The sequence below is a fragment of the Rhinatrema bivittatum genome, chromosome 7 (assembly GCF_901001135.1).
Source record: "Rhinatrema bivittatum chromosome 7, aRhiBiv1.1, whole genome shotgun sequence".
In the NCBI taxonomy this organism is placed as follows: domain Eukaryota; kingdom Metazoa; phylum Chordata; class Amphibia; order Gymnophiona; family Rhinatrematidae; genus Rhinatrema; species Rhinatrema bivittatum.
The window spans coordinates 120794428-120819344 of NC_042621.1; the positions used below are offsets into that span (position 1 = coordinate 120794428).

General features: G+C 44.6%; 1 protein-coding gene across 2 annotated transcripts in view; it reads right to left on the reverse strand.

The window, feature by feature from the left end:
* PPA1 (pyrophosphatase (inorganic) 1) overlaps positions 1-24917 on the reverse strand; it is a 114134-nt gene that overhangs the window by 18018 nt on the left and 71199 nt on the right. For both annotated transcript variants that reach the window (XM_029609041.1, XM_029609042.1), the window contains 5 exons: positions 22144-22230; positions 15741-15867; positions 13338-13465; positions 13026-13111; positions 12253-12322 (listed from right to left, as the gene is read on the reverse strand). In XM_029609041.1, coding sequence (XP_029464901.1) covers positions 12253-12322; positions 13026-13111; positions 13338-13465; positions 15741-15867; positions 22144-22230 — 498 coding nt within the window. The remainder of the gene's footprint in view (positions 1-12252; positions 12323-13025; positions 13112-13337; positions 13466-15740; positions 15868-22143; positions 22231-24917) is intronic.

The following is a 24917-nucleotide window of genomic DNA, read 5'->3' on the forward strand; positions in this document are numbered from 1 at the left end:
ATCCAATTCTCGGGTTGCAGAAGTGGAAGGATTGTTTTCAGGGATACCATCTTGAATTTCTCCTTGACCAAGTGTTTGTTCAATTCTCTGAGGTCCAGTATAGGCCTCACCCCCCCCCCCCCCCCCCCCGATTTCTTGGGAATTAGGAAATATGGTGAGTAGAATCCCTTGTTGTGAGTCCGAGGTGGTATTCGCCCGATCGCTCGCTGTTGGAGGAGGGATGTGATTTCCTGTTGTTACTGTAGCTGCCAGCCCTGGGCTTGGGGCGGCAGTAAGTGTGGTAGATTGGGTTTGACCTTGAAGTGTAGTTGGTACCCTTGTCTCACTATCTCCAGAACCCATTGATCCGTCATGATGACTTCACAGTATGGTAGGCATAATAGAATTCTGCCCAGCGGGTGTGGTGGCAGTGATGATGGCCGTGGCCCTAAAAAGAGGGGGTCGACTTCGCAGCTACCTGCGGTTGTTGAGGGGCTTGTCTTTGGGGTCTCGGTCTCCCTCGTCTAGGGAGAGGAGTTTGTGATGCTGCCCTCTGTGGGGGGTTGTATGGAGCCAATCGGCTCTGTTGGTACGGGCAAAAGGGCCACCGCGTATAGGACTGTCTACCAATAGGTGCGTAGAACCGCCGCAGAAGAAACAATGGGTTGTGGGTCAGTGATTGGACCGCTACCACCTGGTCTTTAAGATTGTCCACAGTCTCCTGAAAATTATCCCCAAAGAGATTGCCCCCTTGCAAGGAATATTTGCCAGCCGTTCATGCAGTTCTTCCCGAATGGCACTGGACCTAAGCCAGGCCATCCTGCGAGCGGCGATAGCTGATGCTGAAGTGCGTGCCGACGATTTGAACCCCTCATACACTGTCCGGAGGAGGTGCAGAATCCCCTCTTCCAGGTTTTGAATTGGCAGGTGTATTGCGCCTCTGGTGCCGTGAAGTCGGGTAGTGCCCCTTTCAAGGTCTGCAAACTTTCATAGAGGTACTGCACCAGATAAAATTGGTGCTGGCTGATTCGAGGCGAAAACATTAAAGACTGGTACGCCCTCTTTCCAAAATCAGCCAAGAGGCGCTGTTCCTTTCCCGGTGGTGCAGAGCCATGTAATTTATATCTCTTGGCACATTGCATCACTGATTCCACGACCAGTGACGAGTGTGGAAGTTGAGGCGAAGAATAAAATTGGGATTTTTGCATGTGAAATTTCAAATCCAATTTCCAGGAGACCGGTGTTGTAGTGTAAGGGGACTCCCACATTTTCTCCAGGACGGAGTCAAGCACCTTGTGCGATGGAAGTGCTGTAGGTTCTGTCGGAACATCAAAAATCTTTAGGATTCCCAGTGTTTCCGCCCGTGGATCTGGTACCTTCTGTACCTCTAAATTGAGAAGGGTTCCCATCTTATCCAGAAATTTCGGGTATGAGAGATCTTCTGGCGGCGAGTACAGTTCCGCCGCGTCCTCTGGGGGATCGGAAGGGTATCCCGTGGATGACGCCGGAGATGATGGGGATGATGGCGGTGACTCCGGCTCCCTTACCGGGGGTGACCGCACCCTACTCTGTGCTATGGTTGTAGGTGGGGGAGGAGCCTGTGGGGAGAGACCTTTGGGAGTCTCTGCGAATGATGTGCTCGGTTTTGGCTCCGGTTCCCCTTGAGGGGAGGGAGGAGTGCTTTCCTTAGAAGACGGGGAAAGATAGAAAGTGGAGTCGAGGACTTCAAAGAAACCCACTATGGCGGTGTATAGCTGAGAAAAGGCTTCCTTCGTCTGTGGGGGCATTCTCGACTTCTGGTCTGCGCCACTGGCCGGTGGTACCGCGGGCGTCATTCCCAACTCCAATTTACATCTCTTTGGAACCGGTTGGGCTATGGCCGAGTCATCTGTGCCATGATCAGAGCCCCGTGAAGGAACCGGCGATCTGCCCGCCAGGGAGGACGAAGAGGACGTAAGATGGATATACTCCTCCTCCGAGTGTATCAAAGATGTGCCATATTCTTAACATTTAACATTCAATGTTACTTTCCCCTCCTTATATTCCCCCACTTAACCCCCCCCCCCTCAACTGTTCTTTTGTTAATTTGTTATAAATTGTTGATATAACTCTGTTCGATGTAAAACGCCTCCCCAGGCGTCTGTTTGCGTTACAATGTGAACCGATGTGATATCCCTGATGAATGTCGGTCTATAAAAATTTTAAATAAATAAATAAATAAAAATATCTCCCACTCCTAGGGGAGCCCGACCGGTCGGACACCCTAGGACTAGGGTGCTGTAGTCCCGGGGAGGCTTCGGGCGATGTATCCGGTCGCACGTGAGGCTGGTATTTTGGTTTCCCGTGCTTCCTTTGCTTCTCTGTCCTCCCCCGACTGTGCGGGGCAAGTGGGGACGGGTATTGGTTCTTTGGCGGTGAATCCGACGAGGTTGACCATGTCCCGATGCTCTGCGCTGTCTGTGAAGGACGCATCGGATGGTCACCGCCCGAAAACGTCTGCTTATGCGTCGCATGCTTCGAGCCTTTCGGCTTCGGCGCAGACATGTGCGCCGTAGGCTTCGATCCCGGGCCTTTCGAGGCTCCTTGTGTCAATATCGGCGTCGAGTGCGCCAACGTTTGTGCTTCCGGCGTCGCTTGAGGCGGCTGCCCCTTTTTTGCATCGGTCTGCGGCGCATGCTTCGACTTGTGCGCTGATCCCAGCGCCCTGCGACTCGACTTTCGCCTCGAGTGCCGGCGATGTCAACGCTTTCGACACGCGGCAGACGCTCTTCAGCACCAGATGGTGCGCATCACCTCCGCCGTGCGTCGTGACTAACTTCGCCCCTCGGCCTTGCCATGGTGAGTCGTGCAGATCCTGGCTTGGACTCTGGGCATGAAGGCCGGCTTCCAGGCCTCCAGTCCTGGAGGTGGAAGGTTCGACAGATGCTGCTCTCCTTACCGGAGCCGTCCGATGGTGATCCAGGCCAGGTGATGAGTGGGCCTCCGAAGGCGCAGCACCACCCGAGTCTTCGCTCCGTAGTGATTGCAGCTTTTGGGCCCTCTGCTGACGAGCTCGTGGCGACATCCTGCCGCAGAGGTTGCATGCGGCCTGCTGGTGATCGGGCCCCAGACACCTGTAGCACTGATCATGTCCATCGGTTATGGACAGGATCTTGCCACAAGTGCAGGGCTTGAATCCCGAGGGCCTTGGCTCTTGTTTTTTGACAATTCTTCTGTGTCCAAGAGTTGCTGAGGAGAACTCTAGCTCCACGTGTGCTCCCACGCACGGAAAAAACAGACTGAGGAGAGACTGTTTTTCTGCGCGGGAAGGCACGCGCAGCCGCACAGAGCAAAGCTCTGTACCTACTACAAAGCTCCGCCTCCTGGGCCCTGATGGACAGTTCCCATGACAGCATGGCTAATTCAGCCCTGCTATCAATGGGAAATAATTGTATATCGTAGGCATAAATTTAAAACAAAATCGATAGCTGATCTAATGTGGCACATAATGGCCTTAAATAAATATTAAAAAGTGAGGCTGACAATTGTGAGCTTTGTGGAAAACCTGCTGGGATTTTGAACCAGGTGAACGATGCCCTGGCAGCACATACTTGTTCTCTGCATTCCAGGTGTGACCTAAACCACTGAAATACTGTCCCACCAATCCCTAGTGCTCTCAACTGGTTTAACAATATTAGGTGACTTACTGTGTCAAATGTGAAAGACACCTAAAAAAACCCCAAATACCCAGCAAGGAATGCCTTTCCTTTATCAAATTCCTGCAATAACTGGTAAATCACAAAGAGCAATAATGTCTCAGTACTATGGTGCTCCGGATAGCCAATTTGATGGGGATATAAGACATTCTCTTTAATGAGATCTGCAAACCGGGAACAAAACTCTCAAGCAACTTCCCAGTTGTGGATAAGTTAAAAAATTGGTCCAACAACAGAAAGTGAAAGACGATCTCGTGTTGCAAGAAGCAAATATGGTAAAATGGAGACCAGCTGTCTATGATGAACGGAATCCTTTATTAAAATTACAAAATTCCAATCTGAATTGCCCTTGCTAGACTCAGGCAGAATTAAAAGTTGGATAGTAACTTGAGAATTGATCTATGGGAAGGTTTCCTTTGTCAGGTCTGGACAGACTATTGCCCACTTCAAATGGCTGGAACATTTCCTTCATGCTAAAATTTTTTTTTACTATAACTGTACCGGCTGTGAATTATTACTGAGCTGTATAGAAAGCTGCTGCAATTTGTGGATTGTCTTTAAAAATTGGCAGGGCAAGCTTTCGAAGATTGAGCAATTTAGTATAATTTGCGAATTATTTAAAAAACCGGCAGGATAGCCTTTGAAGACTTGAACTGAATACAGTTTAGTTCATAATTACGTAACATTATTTTAAAATGACTCCGAGAGGTGTTTGTTGTATTTAACCAACTGCTGTTTACTGGGAGCTGCAACTTTTTGAGCACAAGTAGGTTTTTGATAAGTTGACTCACAGATTTGCAATACAATAAAAAGAGATGTTAGGATGGAAGGAGATTTTTTTTTAGAATTGTGATGCTCTTTAAACCTAATTCTGCTTGTGCTATAGTGCAATGAAGTCTTTTCCTCCTAATTTTAACACCACGGATTTTTGGCTCATGTAATGTATATGAAAATTAGTTCTTACCTGCTAATTTTCGTTCCTGTAGTATTCAGGATCAGTCCAGAAAAGTGGGTTGTGTAACCCTACCAGCAGATGGAGTCAGAGAGCAAAACTTTGGGCACTGCCATATATACTTTAGTGCCACCTGCAGTCTCTCAGTATTGACCTGTACCCAAGCCCATCGGTACCAAATTAACATAAAGAACGAAGGGAACTTAACCAAATGGAACAGACCTTTGTCCGTAGAACATAGTGAACCAAACCAACTACGAAAAAACTGCTCCATAAACCATGTCTGCAAAATGACGGAGCCCTGTGCAATAAGCAACAGAGAAAAAAAAATTCAGTAAGGCTGTCTTTCGGTAGCTGAAGAAAGGGTCGGGCCTCTGGACTGATCCTGAGTACTACAGGAACGAAAATAAGCAGGTAAGAACCAATTTTCATTTCCCTGTACGTACCAGGATCAGTTCAGAAAAGTGGGATTACCCAAGCCCCCCTACACTGGGCGGGAACCCAAAAGACCTGCAAGCAGAACACTCTCACCGAAGGAAGACTCCTACGGAGCTTGCACGTCCAGACTATAATGTTTAGTGAAAGTGTGCAAGGAAGACCACACCGCCGCCCTGCAGATTTCCTGAGGCGACAGTAACTGACATTCCGCCCAGGAAGTAGCCTGGGCCCTAGTGGAATGAGTATGGAGACCCAATGGAACTTGGCGCCCGCAGGCTATGTATGACGAACAAATGGCCTCTTTAATCCAACGAGAGATGGAAGCCTTAGACGCTTTGTCCCCCTTCTTTGGGCCACCAAAAAGAATAAACAAATGATTGGACCTCCGAAAGTCATTAGTAACTTCCAGATAACGTAGCAAAATGCGCTGCACGTCCAGATGTAGATCTCGGCCTTGGGAGGATTCACGAAACCACTGAGGGAAGCCCGGAAGCTCCACCATCTGATTGACGTGAAACGCCCAAACCACTTTCGGCACGAAGGATGGAAACGTGCGCAAGGACACCCTATCCTCGGAAATGCGAAGAAAGGGGTCCCGACACGACAAAGCCTGTAACTCAGAAATACGACGAGCCAAGCAAATGGCCACCAAAAATACCATCTTTAAAGTTAAATCCTTCAACAACGCCCTGCGGAGAGGTTCGAAGGGGGGTCCACAGAGCACTCAAAGAACTAGGTTCAAACTCCAATCAGGACATACCAAACGGATGGGAGGCCGCAAGTGTTTAACCCTCTTGAGAAACCTAGCAATGTCTGGATGAACAGCCAGCGAACCACCCGCAAACTTGCCAAGCAAGGCACAAAGAGCCGCCACTTGAACCCGAAGGGAGTTGAATGCTAACCCCTTCGCGAGGCCCTGCTGCAGAAAATCCAGGACCTGAGGGACATTCACTGCTAACGGGGCGCGAAGGAGTGCTGCTGACACCATGCCTCAAACAGTTTCCACACTTGCACATAGGCCATAGAAATGGTCGGGCATCTTGCCTGCAGGAGCGTAGAAATGACCGGTTTGGAATAGCCCTTCAAGCATAAACGTCGCCTCTCAAAAGCCAAGCCGCAAGAGAGAAGTGATCCTCCCGATCCAAGAATTTCGGACCCTGCCGAAGTAGTCACGGTAGATACGCGAGCTGTAATGGTCCATTGAGAGCCAAGCGAACCACATCCGCAAGCCACGGACAACGCGACCACTCTGGAGCTACCAGCACCACCCTGCCTGGATGGAGCTCTATGTGCTGGAGAAGTCTTCCGATGAGGGGCCAGGGAGGAAAGGCATACATTAGAATCCCTGTGGGCCAGGGGCACACAGAAGCGTAGAGCCCCACTGAGCCCTGCTCTTGTCGACGGCTGAAGAAGCGTTCCGTCTTTGCGTTTGCTCGCATTGCCATCAAATCCAACTGCGGAACTCCCCACCTGGCGCAAATGAGGTTCCAGGCGTCTGAGGTCAGTTCCCACTCTCCCGGATTGAGCTGCTGCCTGGTGAGAAAATCCGCCTGTACGTTTCTCCACCTCTGCGACATGAGATGCGGCAATCCCTTCTAGATGCCTTTCTGCCCAGGCGAAGAGAAGGCGCGCCTCGAGTGCTACCGCCGCACTTCTTGTCCCGCCTTGTCGGTTGATGTAAGCCACTGTCGTCGCATTGTCTGAGAACACTCTCACCATTCTTCCCCGAATCCAGGGCAGGAACATCCTGTAGAGCAAGCGGAACCGCCCGCGTCTCGAGTTGATTGATGGACCAGGAGGCCTCCGTCAGAGACCAGAGGCCTTGGGCAGACCTGTCCGCACACACTGCTCCCCAACTGGATAGGCTGGCATCGGTGGAGATTATCAGCCAGTTCGGTGTTTCCAAGTCCACCCCCCGCTCCAGATTGACACGAGATAGCTACCACGACAGGCTGAGCCTGGACTCTGGAAGCAAGGGCATCAGCAGATGAAATTGCTCAGACACTGAACTCCATCGGGATAACAGCGCTCGCTGTAACAGACGGAGGTGAGCGAACGCCCACGGCACTAAATCCAAGGTGGATGCTATGGACCCCAATACCTGAAGGTGATGCCACACTGTGGGGTTCTGCCTGCAAATGAGAGAATGGATCTGGTCCCGTAACTTCGTCACCTGGTCCGGTGCCAGAAACACCTTTCCGCTCCCAAATAAATCAACTCCTGCGTGGGTTCCAAGTGACTCTTCTGCACATTTATGACCCACCCGAGCGACTGTAAGGTCATCATCACCATGCGCACCGATCTCTTGCAGTTCTCCCGGGACTTTGCGCGAATTAGCCAGTCGTCCAGGTAAGGATGGACCATAATCCCCTCCTTGCAAAGAAAAACCGCTACAACCACCATCACCTTGTTGAATGTCCGAGGGGCCGTTGAGAGACCAAAAGGAAGGGCTAAAAAACTGGAAGTGCTGTCCCAAGACCTTGAAATGCAAAAACCGCTGGTGATCCAGTCGGATGGGGATTTATTTATTTATTTATTTTAAATTTTTATATACCGGAATTCCTGTATGCAATACAAATCAGTCCGGTTTACAAGTAACGAAAGAGGTTGCCCTGGTCTGGGAAGTTAGACCTGGGTTTTTTTTACATAGAACATGGAACAATAACAATAAACCATTGAACATTATTACAAATAACATAGAGTGTAACAATAGCGTTTAACAGATTTAACCTTTTTTACAAGGAACTTTAGTAGCGAATATGGTCTGCAGTAGACGGTTATATAAAGGTGAATAATGACTGTTAGAATTGTGAATAAGCAATTACGGTATGAAAATTAAGTGGCAAGGTGTTGGTGATACCCTGCAATGGTTGGATCTGAAAGTCAGGAGGAGGTGCCTATTGGAAAGCTTGCCTGAAGAGCCAGGTTTTTAACCTTTTTTTGAACTCTAGTAGATTGGATTCGAGTCGAAGGTCTGGTGGGAGCGCATTCCATTGGTGTGGTCCCGCAGTGGAGAGTGCTCTTTTTCTTAGTGTTGATTTGGCAGGAGCTGCAGCTAATGTGCCTTTGTAGGCGCTTCTGATGGGTCTGGAAGATAAGTGTGGACGAAGTTGGGTTTGTAGAGATATAGGTGCGACGTTATGAATTGCTTTATGAATGATGGTTAATGTTTTATATGCAAGTAGGCCTCTATGAGGGCCAGGGAGGCTAGAAACTCCCCCTTCCAGACAGCCGCCATTACCGTCCTCAGGGTTTCCATATGAAAATGAGGGATCCGAAGACAGCGGTTCACCTTCTGAAGATCAAGGATAGGACGAAACATGCCCTCCTTCTTGGGAACCACAAAGTAAACTGAGTATCTTCCCCGTCCCTGCTGCGTATCTGGAAAAATCGCTCGCAGCTCGAGAAGCTGTTGCAATTATCTGGACTACGTCGCATCTGGCTTGAGAGGCCATGCGGGATTCCACAAAGACCTCCCTCATCAGTCGTGAAAATTCTAGAGCGTAGCCGTTCCCGATTACCTCCAGGACCCAGTGATCTGAGGTAATCCTTTCCCATTCCGTGTAAAAGTTGGATAATCTGCCACCGACAGCTTCGACGACGGAATGGGGACTCGTGGTTTCATTGGTTCCGGTGCCGAGACTTCCCAAGTCTCTGCCAGTGCGACAACCCCCGCGAAAGGACTGCTGACGTCCTGGAGCCTGTTTGGACACCGAAGGTGCAGAGTATCTGCCGGAACGAAAACGGCGATACTCCCAAAAGCGAGACTGAGAGGGAAAAACCTTCTTAGACGGTCTCCTATCTTCCGGTAACTTATGGCCCTTCGACTCCCCCAGCAGCTTAACCAGTTGATCAAGTTCCTCTCCGAAAAGGAGAGATTGCAAAGCTGGGACTTGCTGCCCAATTCCAAAGCCAGAGGAGGCAACGTGCCGACACAACGGACACCATACTCCGTGCTGAGGTCTGCATGAGATCATACAGCGCATCGGCTACATACGCTATTCCCGCTTCTAATCTGGCTGAACGCACAGCATATCCGCCAGTGGCCCCGGAGTTGGAATTAGAATCTTGCACCCAGCAGAGGCACACCCTCTGCATGAGGCTAGCGCACACCGCTGCCTGCAAGCTCAAGGCCGTTACTTCAAAGATGCGCTTCAACTGGATCTCCAGCTTGTGGTCCTGCGTATCCTTCAAAGCGGCCACTCCCGCAACCGGGATAGTGGTCTTCTTTGTTACTGCAGAAACAAACTGCTGCGTCCACCTTCGGAATTTTGAGGAGGTCCAAAACATCTGATGACAGAGGATATAGTTTAGCCATAGCTCTGCCTACTTTCAGGCCCGCATCCGGAGTATCTGGAGTATCCCACTCACGGGTAACCAGTTTGCGAACCTTCTTAGGCAATGGAAAGGCCGAAGTGGGGTCCCGGATCCCATCAAGGACCGGATTCTTCCTGGGAAACTTTCAGCCCCAGGATATCCAACACTTGAGGGATGAGCAGACGCAGCTCATCCATCTTAAACAGACGCACCACACTGGAATAGTCATCTTCATTAGGCTGGCTGTCGTCCCCATCCGGGTCATCCGGATCCCCATCTCCGGGGACCGGATCCAGATCTGCTGGACTCATGGCTGAGACTGACGCAGCCCCTGTCCCAGAAGCCGGATCCTGCGGTTCCCGGGGTTCCTCCCCGGACCCTAGCTGCGGCTCCAAGCTCCGCCCCAGCTTGGCAGGCGGCTCCGACCGGTCCCCCAGTTGCCCCTGCCTATTAAATGCTGTATGCTTCCTTGTCAAAAAGGCTTGGTGAATCAGCAAGATAAATTCAGGGGAAAACCCCTCCAGGTCCCCCTCCCAACCTGGGGAATCGCCAGGTGCGGAATCGGCAGCCCCAAGGCTGAGATCTGACCCCACCGGGGCCAAAATGGGGGGTGCGGCTTCTTCCCTCGAGCCGTGAAGAGAGGCCTCAGAACCCTCCCCGCGGGAGGGCACCGACGCTTCCATCGAGCCCTCCCATCCCTCAGGCCGCTGCCCAAATCGGGAAGGCCAAAAACCCCGGAGAAGCGCTACTGTCCCACGCGGCCCCACCTGAGGAGGAAGGCCCGAACTGAAAAAATTTGCGTGCCGAGCCGGCATGGGAAAAAATCCAAAATGGCGCCTGGGACCCCGATGAGATCCCTAAGTGCGGCGAACGCGCTGAAACTGAAGCAGGCACTTACTTTCCTCGGCTCCCGGGGCGTGCCTGGGGGAGGAGGTGACAGCTATGCTCCCCGAATGGCCGCTGAAACATGGCCCCCCCCCCCCTGCACCAACTCCTCACCTCAGTCGAGAAGACAGACTTTTTATTTATTTTTAAACTTTATGGAGACTCTTCCATCTGCAGGGGTTGAGGAAGCAGCTGAACCGGGTATGAGGGCGAGTAGCCAGGAGCCCCTGGCTTGCCCCCCTTGAGCTGTCACGGGCGAAACTCCCTGGATGCCCGACTTCAACCGAGGGATGACCCACGAAGGTGCAGAAAAAAGGAAAAAAATTCTATCTAAACTGAAAAAATCTACACAAAAAACACTAAGACTGCAGGTGTATCCTTAACCATTTGCTGGAGTCAGAGAAATACTGAGGGACTGCAGGTGGCACTAGAGTATATATGGCAGTGCCCAAAGTTTTGCTCTCCGACTCCATCTGCTGGTAGGGATACACAACCCACTTTTCTGGACTGATCCTGGTACGTACAGGGAATGGGTGTTTTTTTTTAATTGGTTTAAAATACTTCTACCTGCCATCTGATAGCACTCTTTGGATGCTCTTGTAGTATGAAGCCTAATGAATAGTTCCCCCATTTACCTTCTCCACAATATTCATGTTTTTTTTTATGACTATCACGCCTCGCCTTCAGTTATCTTTTCCAAGCTGAAGATTTTTTGGTTTTAATAACTCGTTTCAAATATGAACCATACCCAGATTCTCTTGGTTGCCCTTCTTTGTATCCTTCCTGTGTGTATTATGTCCATTTTGAGATGGAATGACCAGAACTATGTATAGTATTCAAAATCCTTAGATGGGGCAGAATGTTCAGAGTACAGTTCTGGATTTCTTTTAATTAAGCATTATGGAGCCCTATGGGATTAAAGAATTAAAATGAAATTCCTTGCTATATTCATGTGATTTTTCTGCTTTTCGATTAGTCATTTGATAATGAAGTCTTTAAACGCTGCTTTTTACCCTTTTTGTTTTAGAAATGCACTTCAAGAAGAGATGCTGAGAATGTTTTCTGCTACTTTTGCACCCAGATAAGATATGCTATGCACATTATGCATCTTAGATGTGCTCTCACCTGCAGATTTTCAACACACACAGACATGTCGAGGGCTGTCTGTTAACATCATAAGGGAAGTGAATTTGAGTGTGATTAATTGTATACGTTTAAAGATTTTCACCACTTTGGGTGCTGTTTGAACAAAACTAAATGATACTAGTAAACTGTGGTGGTTTTTTCTGAAGGGGCACATCCTCAGAGTTTTTCTACTTATGTCTCTTAAAAATTAACACAGTTTTCTATTGGCTAGTTTGTGTGTCATCTATAAATCCTAACACTATTTGCTGTTTTGACTACCTTTGCTCACTGGTCAGTGTTCTTACAGAATTATTCACAATCACTTGAAGACTTCTTCCTGAGTAACAGCCAAACCAGAGACCATTATGGTGTATGAAATGTACATGAAAAAAAAAACCTAAACATTTCTTTGCACTTAAGTTGGACTTTCATCAATATTGTCCACTCAATTTTCTTGACATCTCTTAGCAGCCATTCTCTACCTGTTCCGACTATAGAATAATTTTGCATAATCCACAAATCTCTCCAGATTTAGGAATCATAATAAAGCACTGGTCCCCAGCATGGATCCTTTTGGAACCCCATTTTTTTAAAATCATCTTTCTCCACAATACCATCTTTTTCAATCAACATTTAAAAACATTTATATTCCATATTATCATTGGTTCTAAGTGTATCACAATTAAGACATCCATAACTTATATAAAACTAATTCAAACAACCAACATACATTGACACTCTACTGATGCAACATAAAATGTTTCTCCTTGCCCTGGTGCCAAAATAAAAAAACCCCAAAAAACTATTTCAACCAATTTTCAAACTTTTTTGCTGCATAGAAGAAAAACAAGCAAAACTTACTGCCTCCACAATGACTTTGGCAGCAGCTTGACTGCACTGGAAAGGGCTGTTGGGTACGGTAGTGTTTGTGCTATAAAAATAAAACAAATTGTCAGACAACCCTACTGGCAGCTTTTAGATTAAAAGGTCTGGTTTTTTACCTAAAGGATCACTAATCCAGGAACACACATTAATTCCAGAGGCAAGATAACTATTGGCATATGCAAGATTTTTGGCTTCTGAAACAGAACTCCAATATAACTCTGGTTTGTTCAGTGTCTCAGAATCTGGTCCTGGAGGATATACAGTCCCATTATAAAAAACAGCTCTACAGCAGACTGACAGTTTTTGCTGCTCTGCTCAGGAAATGGAACAGCAGAGTGCTATACGGCAACTGAAGTGCACCAGCTACATTGTATGTATGAGCAGTTTGCACAATGCCATCCTGCCTTTTATCTGATGACAGGCAACGATAGTCCTTCATAAAACCTTACATAAACCATCCTAGTAGATTAACCCCCCCCAACACCTGAACTTTTAAGTTCACATCAGAGATTTTGTAGTATAGAAAAACAAAAGTGATGTTCGATTCAATGATTCTTAATATTTACTTTAATCTTTAGGTCAATAAAGATGTCTTTGCATTTTCAAAATGTAATGGGCCACCACTGTTACTGACATTTTGTTGTAGGATTTTTTTTTTTTCAGATTTTGTTCTTTGATCTTTAGCCATTTGCTAAAAACTTGGTACATATATGCAGCATTTCAACTCAATCTGAAATGTAAATACATACCAACTGATTTGCCCTCCATCTGTTTTTTTGGTCACCAAAGCCTTCCAGTACTCATGAGTTGTTTTGATTATTTCAATGGCAAAATCCTATAAATTTATAATGTAAAAAGCCTCAAATTACAGACCAATCTTTTATATTGTTATATATGTAAATTAAAAAAAACATGATTTTGTATGAAGATCCACGGTTTTCCAACAAATTTTTAATATGACTTGTTGCACAAGATAATGTAAAGGATTTTTCATAACAGATTTACAAATTACATTTTTCATGATTTTTACCATGTAAATGTAATTACTGAAAAACTATTACCTTGTCTTTAAACTCGCCATTAAAGGCAAACTGGTTTTCTGGTTTCCCATCAGGTACCTTGTAGGTTCGGAACCAGTGCACGGTGGATTCCAGGTAGTCTGGCTTCAAACGCCTGACGTCATCTATATCTGATAATGTGAAAAAAAAAAAAACCCCAAACAATTTCAGTCATAAGATCAATACAGCAGATGGTGATGTTCGGTTCTTGGTTTGGGAACATCTCTGAGGCTTTGTCAAAAAACACACAAACTTTAAAACCCACAGCCAGCTAAAATAAGGGAAAAAAAACATGCAATTTTCCCATATGCACAGCTCCACAGCGCTATGCTCAACCGGAGAAGAATGTTAGGAAAACAGATTACATTTTGCTTAGTTCAGTGAATTTTATTTAAACCTGAAAAAAAGGATACTAGCCTGTCTTTTTAATCATCAGAATGCTTGCATTTATCCTGTCAGTTTCTTTTGCACAGATATCCTCGCGTCTTGATCTTCAGAAGAAATGTATGTCCAGCAATTCTACCTCCATAACATACCTGACCCGAAGAGCTCCAGAATTTTCCCAGCACTTCAGCACCCTCTGCTATCCTAGTCCTGGCAAATCACCCACATCATAACTGAACCAATTCTCACTATATCTACTCTATGGCATTCTTAATTCTCCCAATACTGACCACCGAACACCACAGCTGTCCTACAAGATCTAGTACTAGAAGTTCATTGAGAGGACAAATTTGTAAAGCCACTTACCCAGGTAAACTGGACTCTACAAATTCCCCTACTCTGCCCATCTATGTAGCACACATTTTTTGCCATGTTAGAGAAGCATTCTTCCGGGTGTATTTAGATTGAGCTGGGAGTGGTGTGGGAGAAAGAACATGCATACATTTTTTCTAATGCATGAGCACTACTCTGCCCCCACTCAGCCACCTGCACAAAAACAGCAGGTGCAAAGCATGCAGGCAACTTTTAGCACATGTAATTTATGGCTGCTAATTTTCAATGGGAAATAAAAGTGCACCTGGTTTTCCTTTGGAAACTGGCTGCAATCACATGCATGCTATACAAAATTAAGAACATAAGAAATTGCCATGCTGGGACAGACCAAGGGTCCATCAAGCCCAGCATCCTGTTTCCAACAGAGGCCAAAAACCAGGCCACAAGAACCTGGCAATTACCCAAACACTAAGAAGAACCCATGCTACTGATGCAATTAATAGCAGTGGCTATTCCCTAAGTATAATTGATTAATAGCCATTAATGGACTTCTCCTCCAAGAACTTATCCAAACCTTTTTTGAACCCAGCTACACTAACTGCACTAACCACATCTTCTGGCAACAAATTCCAGAGCTTTATTGTGCGTTGAGTGAAAAAGAATTTTCTCTGATTAGTCTTAAATGTGTTAGTTGCTAACTTCATGGAATGCCCCCTAGTCCTTCTATTATTCGAAAGTGTAAATAACCGAGTCACATCTACTCGTTCAAGACCTCTCATGATCTTAAAGACCTCTATCATATCCCCCCCTCAGCCGTCTCTTCTCCAAGCTGAACAGCCCTAACCCTCTTCAGCCTTTCCTCATAGGGGAGCTGTTCCATCCCCTTTATCATTTTGGTTGCCCTTCTCTGTACCTTCTCCATCGCAACTATATATCTTTTTTGAGATGTGGCGACCAGAATTGTACACAGTATTCAAGGTGCGGTCTCACCATGGAGCGATACAGAGGCATTATGACATTTTCCGTTCTATTAACCATTCCCTTCCTAATAATTCCTAATTGCCCTCCCAATGTTTCTGAAATTCCAGCAAATGTCTCTAAGAGTAAGGAAGTAGTAACAACATTGGTGAGGTAAGAGATCATCTGCTTCTAGGAATGCAGATCACAGTTACAGTGTCCAGCTCCAGACAGTTAATATTCCCGATAGGTCTTGGAAGCCACTCATATTTCCCCAAACACTTTAGCATTATGACTCAGAATAGCATAACTATAAAAAGTACAAATTTCAAACTGTCCAAAGTGGGACAAAGGCTGTGTACTTTAATTTTTTTTGCACTAATTCTCAAAGGTGAACCATACATGAAAGTTGCAGTGGGCAAAGTAAGCACGGTCACTTGCATTTTCTTCCATGGGTAGAATGTGCTAGAAAAGTATGCACAGCATTAAAATTGCAAAGTATGCATGAACTTTTTCTCCCCAATCTAAACATGCCCTTAGAAATGCCTTCTCTTTAGGAGGCTAAAAGGTATGCATTTTGCAGAACAAACTGTACTGAAGGGGAGCAATTTTCAGACAGCTGAATAATGCAGGTAACACTGTTTACCTGCATAAATCACTTTAAAATAATCTTCCTTGTATTCACCACCACATTGCCTCTCCCTTTAAGATACTGTCTGTAAAATTACTCACTGTTATAATTGGCGGCATCGGGGTCTTCAACATTGATTACTATTAATTTCCAGTCAGTTTCACCCTCATCAATCAACGCCAGAGTGCCCAAAATTTTCACTTTAATAACTTCACCTCTTTGACATACCTAAAACGAGAAGAGAACAGCCGAAGTTCTGACAAACTTGCGGATCAAAGTGGGAAAAAGTATACGACTAGCTCAATGGCAACATGGCAAGCTGCCACACAGGAAATCTGGATTTTGATTCCACAGCAAGGTTCCTGCTCTGAGTTGTTGCCTTCTCAGTCACCAAAGGAGTGAGGGAATCCCAGTTATTGCTACACCATCACATGCTGTTTAGACTCAGTGTGGAACCCTACTGCATTCCAAAAGGAGGAGCAGCCACCAGGTCATGCCAAGAATAAAGCAAGTTTTAATGCAAAGTAAGAAATAAAATGTATATGCGACTAAAAAAATGTAGGCAGATTCCATCATGTCAATTTTTTTCTCTTGCAGTTGCAATATAAAAAAAAAATGGGAATTCGGCCTTTTGAATTCAAGTGATCATTACTCTTATTATCGAACTGCGATTATGACCTATAACAGATGTTAAAACTTTTGTAAAATATTTTAGTTTTTTTTCCATGTAATACATTTTTATGCACATTTATACAGAAGGATATTCAATGGCAGGTTTTTAATTCATCCTCTCCCCACAGTGATCTTAAACATTAAAAATACATCTAAGGGGGAGGAGTCAAGATGGCAGCTTGCTAGGCTCCATGTGCGCTGGCGTTTTACCTCCACTGTTTTTCTTCCTCTTACTATGCCTTCTAAGTGAAAAGGGAAGCCCAGGCAATTCCCCTCTGAGCCTGTGGTTATCCCTGGTCAGCGCACGCTGGATTTGGTCTTTAGCCAGTAGATGGTCGAAGGGGGAAAGCAGACCATTGCTGTTTCCACCAAGGGAGCACTGGATCCACTGGACGTTTCTCAGTCCCCCGAGCACCTTCCTCCACCCCAGCTGGGCGCCTCCGATAGCACAGTGCCAAGGCAGTCACAGGAAAATGACACCGCTCAGCTAACGGCAGTTTTGGAGGAAATGGAGAGATGTTGCAATTGGGCACCTCGCCATGGAGCACTGCAGCTCAAGATGGATCTTCTCTCCTGAGTTGCCATTGACAACCCCTGGTAAGATCTGCTGAAGACTCTTTAGACACTCTATGGTCTGTTTTGGTGCAAGTGGACTCCGCTATTACTGTGCTTCGGATATTGGGTTGTTGGAGAAATCAGTTTCAGAGCTTAGAGAAGTCCACTTACAAAGGCTCCAAGGGATTGAGTTAAAGGTGGCTAATGTGGAAAAGCAAGTGCAAGACATCCAAAGTGTTAACGCCGTATTAATACAAGCTAAAAATGCTATTCATAAAACTGAACTGCTTGAAAATTTTTCAAGGAGTTAGGAAAGCTTAGAAAGGGCAAGTTCAAAGTTACCAGGGATTCCAGTTAAAGAAACCCTGAAGAACTAGTTCAAAGTTTTAGGATTGCCTGATGAAACCAGTCCACCCATTGGTAAAAACTTTATTTTCTGCCCTCCTGCAGAAGAGAGGGCAACATTGGTTTCTGATTCATCATCTGATGTGTCCGCTGTTCTGGAGAGCTCCATTGAAGAGGCTGAAGAGAGAGATTTGGGTTTCTTTTGTTTCTGAGCAGGATTTAAATATGATTTTGAAAATTTACTTCCGTAGAGCTCATGCTCTTTTATGGGAAACGTATCTGGATTTATGCAGACGTTTTTAAACCTACTCAGGAGAGAAGGTTGTTATTTCTTGGGATATTCTCTTGTGTCATGATTTGCTGTCAAGATTTGCTATGTATTAGATTTGGTCCTTTGTTTGTTGGCTCAAACAAATTAAAAAAGAAAAATCTATATTAAGAACCTCTACTCTATAGCAAGTTAAGCTGTTTCCTTTTACAGATTCCTTTTTGTTATGCTCCCTCTATGCTGTACTTCCTCCTCCCGATATTGTGGACTAAGGCTATGTATTTTTCTCTTCTGTAATTTCTATTATAATTATTTCTATTGTACAAATATTCTTATTTGACTTGCCTTTTCTTTGTAATTTAATATGGCTTTGTAATGATAAATCTATAAATAAAAAAAAAAAAAAATACAACTAAAAAACAAACATAGGTTGCTTGACCACAAAAAAAGCTTCATAAAGATGATGGGGTAAGTTAACTGTTTCTTTATAAAACGTGCCTGCTGATTTTTGATTAAATATCCGGTATTATCTTACCATCCAGAATGTTTTAACATTCCATAAACAATGGTTTGAGATTTCATCAGTAATGCTGTTGTCAAATTCATCCGTGTTCAAAATAACACACAAAACATTTTCCTTTATCGAGTTTTATAGTATAAAAAGCTTTACAGGCATTCTTTCCAGAAGTCCTGGGCCTAACCATGTCTGTATAGTTTTTCATCTGTACATGCATGTGTAACTTTCCTGGTACAGAAAAATTCTACAAGCAATAAAGTTATTTGCATACATTTCCCTGCATTACCAGATAAAAATACCTCAGATGATGAAAGGGGGCAGGATCAAGACCAGGCCCTGCCAGTCAAAGAGAGGTAGGCAGGCCTAGTAACTGGAGAAAGAGTGGGGGAGCTGCTTCTTCTCTCAACACAGCCTGATTCAACAAAAGGGATAAAAAAAAAAAAAAAAAAAAGGCACCTGGGAAACCCTGCCTCCTGATGCGGTCAAAGACTCACTGCTGCCCAGGCCACTGCAACTCCTGTTGCAACTGCAGAGACTGAAAACATCTGCTCCCTAGTATGAGGTGGCTGCATCTTACATTCTCAACAGGGCTGGGAAGACAATCTGTACCAGGAATGGGGATTAACAGAGGAGAGTGAGGGGGAGAGTGGAAGAGAAGAAGAGAAAGAGTTGCATAGCAGTAATATGTGTTGGTGTGCATGCTTCAGGGAAGAAACACTCTACCTCCTGCTACCCTCTCCAAAAATTGGGAATTGGAGAGGACTGTGGAAGTACACAGTAACTGCATATAAGGAGAATAAATCCCACCCTATGTCCCCAATTTACTTCCTTATACAATGTCACAGACCAGTAGTTCTCAAACCTGTCTATGGGACCCCAGGCTAGTCAACTTTTCATGAGAAAAAATGCATGCAGTGGAGACCATACATGCAAATCTTCTCATGCACATTTGTTTTGGATATTCTGAAAACCTGATTGGCTGGGGGCCCTCCAGGACAGGTTTGGGAACCACTGCCATAAGCCACAATTGGCTATTCATTCCATTACTTTGTAACTAGGGCATATGTGACCAAATCTGGTCCTCAAGAGCCACAAACAAGTCTGGTTTTTCAGAATATCCACAATGAATATTCATATTTACATACACTGGATGCAGTGCATGCGAATCTCATGCATATTCATTATGAAGAGCATAAAACTCAGATCAGTTTGTGGCTCTTGAGAACCAAAGCTGGCCACCCTCCGAACTATGGGTTCTTTGTGCTTATTCCCAGGATTTTCTGAATGCTGTAACTGGCTTTTGCCTCTTCTGCCTCCACTGGTAGGTCATTCCATGCATCCACCATCTTTTCTGTGAACAATTTGATATTACTGGGAGTTTTCCCTTAGGGCCGGATTTTAATAGCTACGCCCAATTTTATAACATGCGTGTGCAGCCGCGCACATGATATAAAATCCAGGGTCAGCGCGTGCAAGGGGGTGCACACTTGTGCGCCTTGCGCACGCCGAGCCCTAGAGGAGCCCCGATGGCTTTCCCCGTTCCCTCCCAGGCCTCGAAGGAAACTTTCCTTCCGCTCCCCCACACCTTCCCCTATCTAACCCGCCCCCAGCCCTACCTAAATCCCCCCCCCCACCTTTATTTTGTTATTTACGCCTGCCGGCCAGCTGCCGGCACATGATCCCCTGGCACGGCCACTGTGCCGGAGGCCTCGGTCCCGCCCCTGGACCGGCGCCCCACCCACGCCCTTTTTCAAAGCCCCGGAACATAGGCTCGGCGCGCATAACCCCCCTGCGCATGTAAATCCAGCCGGATTTACATGCGCAGGTCTTTTAAAATCTGCCCCTTAGAGTCTCATTCTGTGATAATGCCCAATGTGCCCGAAAAAGTGTACAATGATCCCCCGATGCAGGTAAAGATTTGCTGAAACATCGGCAATGTCAGATCGATATATAAGAACATAAGAACATGCCATACTGGGTCAGACCAAGGGTCCATCAAGCCCAGCATCCTGTTTCCAACAGAGGCCAAAACCAGGCCACAAGAACCTGGCAATTACCCAAACACTAAGAAGAACCCATGCTACTGATGCAATTAATAGCAGTGGCCATTCCCTAAGTATAATTGATTAATAGCCATTAATGGACTTCTCCTCCAAGAACTTATCCAAACCTTTTTTGAACCCAGCTACACTAACTGCACTAACCACATCCTCTGGCAACAAATTCCAGAGCTTTATTGTGCGTTGAGTGAAAAAGAATTTTCTCCGATTAGTCTTAAATGTGCTACTTGCTAACTTCATGGAATGCCCCCTAGTCCTTCTATTATTCGAAAGTGAAAATAACCGAGTCACATCTACTCGTTCAAGACCTCTCATCTTAAAGACCTCTATCATATCCCCCCTCAGCCGTCTCTTCTCCAAGCTGAACAGCCCTAACCTCTTCAGCCTTTCCTCATAGGGAAGCTGTTCCATCCCCTTTATCATTTTGGTTGCCCTTCTCTGTACCTTCTCCATCGCAACAAAGATTTTGGCAAGTAAATAAGCTTGTAAAGACCACTGCATAAGTAAAAGTATTCTGTGTGTAAGTTTTGTAGTTGAGAATTGACGTGAATAACTAAGGGATTTAAGAGGAATTAAATAAAGGGATTTACAGTAAAAGGATTTTAGAGATATAAAGTGGTTTAACAAAAGAGAAGGCTTTTGAAAAAACAAAAAATAAGTGATTAATCATATGCATTGGAAGCTATAATCATTTACACAGTTTAAAGCCCATTGCGGGCAAAATACTGCAGAATGGAAACGGCATTGACCTACTGATACAATCTCTTGTACACAAAAATATAAAAAAATCTTAACCAAATAAATTAGTTTTTGAATGGAGAAATATTTGCCACCTTTGTTGTGTTATAGATCACTTGTTTTAGAACCTTTTTACTGAAAAATGTTTGTTTCTAGCACATTTTTTTTTTGTGGTTTTTTTTTTTTTAGATCTGAGATCTGAATGTGCATCATACCTTTCGTTTCTCTTCTCCTGTAGGGTATACAGATGTAAATCCTTAAGTCTCATCTGCTAAGGCTTTAGATGCATATCCTTCTCCATGGGGTAGACAACTCAGGTCCTTGAGTGCTATAAGCTGGTTGAGTTTTCAGGATAGCTACAATGAATATGCATGGAGTGCATTTGCATCCAATGGAGGTGATACATGCAAATGCATCTCATGAATATGCATTGTGGATATCTTAACCAGCTTACAGCACTCAAGGACCTGAGTTGCCTACCCCTGCCCTACACCATTTTGATAGAATGGATCCACTCTAGAGAAGGACAGTCTATTAGGGATGTGCATTTGTTAGTCCATTTGTTTCAGCGATATGCATGTATCTCACGAATGGAAGGTGGGTGCACAAAACTAATGGTATGAGCGCCCACCTGAATGTGCAATTACCATCAGTTTTGTGCACTTACCTTCCATTCACAAGATATGCACACACCATTGAAACAAATGAACCAACAAATGCACATACCCTACACTGTCTATCTTTTTGGAGGTACAGCCTTCGGAACCGGTGCTCTGAAATTAAGTTATAATTCAGGGGTGGCCAACTCTGGTCTTCAAGAGCCACACACACACACACACACACACACACACACACACACACACACACACACACACAGAGGTCTGGTTTTCAGGATATCCACAATAAATATGCATGAGAGATGTGCATACAATGGAGACAGTGCATGAAAATCTGTGTCATGGATTTGTTATATACCACTGTTTGGGTAATATTGTTTTATTTAAAAATGTTTATATTTCGCCTATAATGGCAATGTCATGCTAAGTGGATTACAAAATAAAATACAATGATAACATAACATTAAAATCCATGGCTGGAGTGGTAGTTTGTGAAGCACTTTGAATAAGAGTTTGAAAGATTAATAGTTGTTCTTCACTAGATGAGCATATTATCCAGTATAAAGTAACAGATGTTGCAATGTGAAATTATATTAGTTGGTAAACCACTCAAGCAGTACTATGTGTTGAATATTATGCAACAGTAGTTTTTGCAGATTCATCTCTTGATCCAATATATTTTTGAAACCATCTTCCTTGCTCTTATAGATCTGTACCATGAAGAAAGTTTACCTTGCTTCCAATCTCGCACACATCAATTGGATCATTATCCCCACCAAAGCCAGTGTTCGGATCTATGTGTGCTGGGTCCTCCCATGTCTAAAAAAAAAATAAAAAAAAATAAATTATATATATATTTTCAAAATTAAAAACAATCTGACAAGTAGCATTATGCTCATACTGAGGGGCTACTGCACTAAATTGTGTACAACACACACAAAGTGATATATAATTTTTTGTGCACCTGCTAAAATGCAGCCATTTTAATGGAGTGCAAAAACTGTGCACACACTACATACTGAAATCCCCAAAGCGAAAGGGCCAGCTAGCACAAGGGATTTCATAATTCATACCCACTAATACAAACAAGAATGACGCTGCTGTGTCCTCCAAGTAATCTATCTCCAAGCTCCACTGTGCCCCAGTACACCCTCTGGCAGGTCTTCCCCTCCTCTGCCACCTAAACCGTCTGATGCAGGCCTAAATATTGAAGCAGGAGAGAACACAGCTCTATCCTATTAGCTTTCAACATGTCGATGGCTAACCTCTCACACTCCTTTGCTCTTCACATGTGCACTGGGCAAATGAGCAAGGCAGGTCAGCCATTTTGAAATTTGTCAGCAGCAGCCAAGGCAGGAGGGACCTGTGCTTTCTCCTGCCCCAAATTTCTTAAAACATGTACCAGAAGGGGGCATGTAGGGAGGAGGAATAATCTGGGCACAGAGGCCCCTTGATATTGGGGATCAGGAGAAGATTAAATTTGGGACAAGGCAGACAAATGTCTTATGTTGGGTGATAGGGAGTTACAACGAGCTCATATTTTGTGTCCAGGGAGCATATATTGGTAACTTGGAGGCATGCTTCATGGTTTGGGTTTGTTTTTTTTTGGGGGTGTGGGGGGGGGGGGGGGTTCGGGGGGTGTTACATGGAGACACAGTAGCCTCATCTATCTTGTATTAAGGGATGAAGGGACTGCTCAAGGGGCAAGAAAGCTTCATATATCAAAAGGTGGTGGGAATTTACTTAGTATTTATTTTATTTATATTCTGTTTTTTCAGACACTTCAAAGTGGATTACATTCAGGTACAGTAGATATTTCTCCATCTCCAGAACATAGTAGCACCACATTTTCTATTTGGGGATAGAGGAACCTTACATTTTGTGTTGAGGGATGGTAGGTTACTGAAGGCACAGATGTTTTATATTTGTCCAAGGGAGAGAAGAGTACTTGAGATCATAGAAGCCCCATGTTTTTTTCATTTCCAGGGATGTGGGCAAAGTGCTTACTTATACTTGGTGTCAGAGTGCTGGCAGTAGTTGGAGGGGGGAGGGTGCAATGGGTTTTTGTGGTGTTATGGTTTAACCAAAATAAACACTTCATACTGGCAGCTTAAGAAATATCTTTATTTTAGATAAAGTATTGGAATAATCCAGGAGAGTAAGATTGCCAGCAAGGCAATTCAGAAGCAGTCTCAGAGAGCATGGTTTACACCATAGGTTAAATCCAGTTTACACACTAATGAGCTGGTTTTTCATAACATTTTCCTAACTGACTGACATTAACACAACATCCTCTTAAGACAATTATAATTCTCTCTCCCATATGTTAACGAGCTGGGATTCTTGCAATCTCATAATTTCTTGTAAATTGAGCTCAGAAGACAGGGATGAAACCTAAGACTAATTTTTTTTACTTTTGGCCTACATTCTAGCATATTAGCAATTTCCAATAATTCTGAAAGTTTAATCAGTGTAAATTCACAATAGCTTTAAGGGAAAAACCTTTTCAAAGCATCCTAACAGTGATAATGATTGATACACTATGGCTAGTTTATACCTTGGGGAAAGGGGTAATCAGGGCACCACAACCTCTTTATCTTTGTGTGAGGAGCCTGGTATGTTGAGGGGGAGGATTGAGGAGTTGTGGGGAGGTGCCAAGGGCAGGATCTCCCACCAGTCTTAGATGTTAGGATGCAAGTGCTGTTCAAATGCTAGGCATTTAACTCCCGATCCCAAGCAGGTGTTACATTTTAAGCCTTAATTGGCATGTGTGAAAGTGCATGAAGGAAAGCAAACCATGGTATTTCACATAGGTCTGCCAAAGCCTAATTTGCATTTAACATGCTTCTACTTACAGGTAACATGTGCACATTTTAGCATGCACCTGCCAATATCTTTCAAGATCTGTTTAGTGTGCACATTAGGGCCTTGGTACATGGCACACTATTTACTGAGTGCACAAAACGTTAGTGCATAGCCCCATTTGAAAAGGCATAGGACCAAGATTAATTGATAAAAGGAACATAGAGGTTAGAAAGCATTGCTTTAATCACCAACTGGGTTCCACCACATAAATCATAAAACCAACCATAACACCTAATAACTTACACATGGGTGTGTTCAGAAACTAGATCAGTTGGTCCTTGTATGATGCAAAAGCTAGCTTGGTTTATTCCAACCACTTTACCTGCTTCCACTAAAAGAAAACTACAACCAAGCTAAAGTAGACAGCATTATAATTTAATGCAGTTTTATCATTTGATGGATTATTCAGGGTTAATGTTCCCTACTTTATCCCACTTTAAAGAAAATATCTGGCCAATTCAAAGCAGAAATGAAGATGTTCTATGCTCGAGTGTAACAAATGAAGCAATAACTCTGCAAATCTGACAGTTTATCAACTGAATCCTAACTTTCCAGGGGAATTCAAGGTTATCTATACAGTAATTAGGCAACACAGACAACTTTTTCTGGGACTGCCATTAAAGCTTCTTGGGACCCCAGGC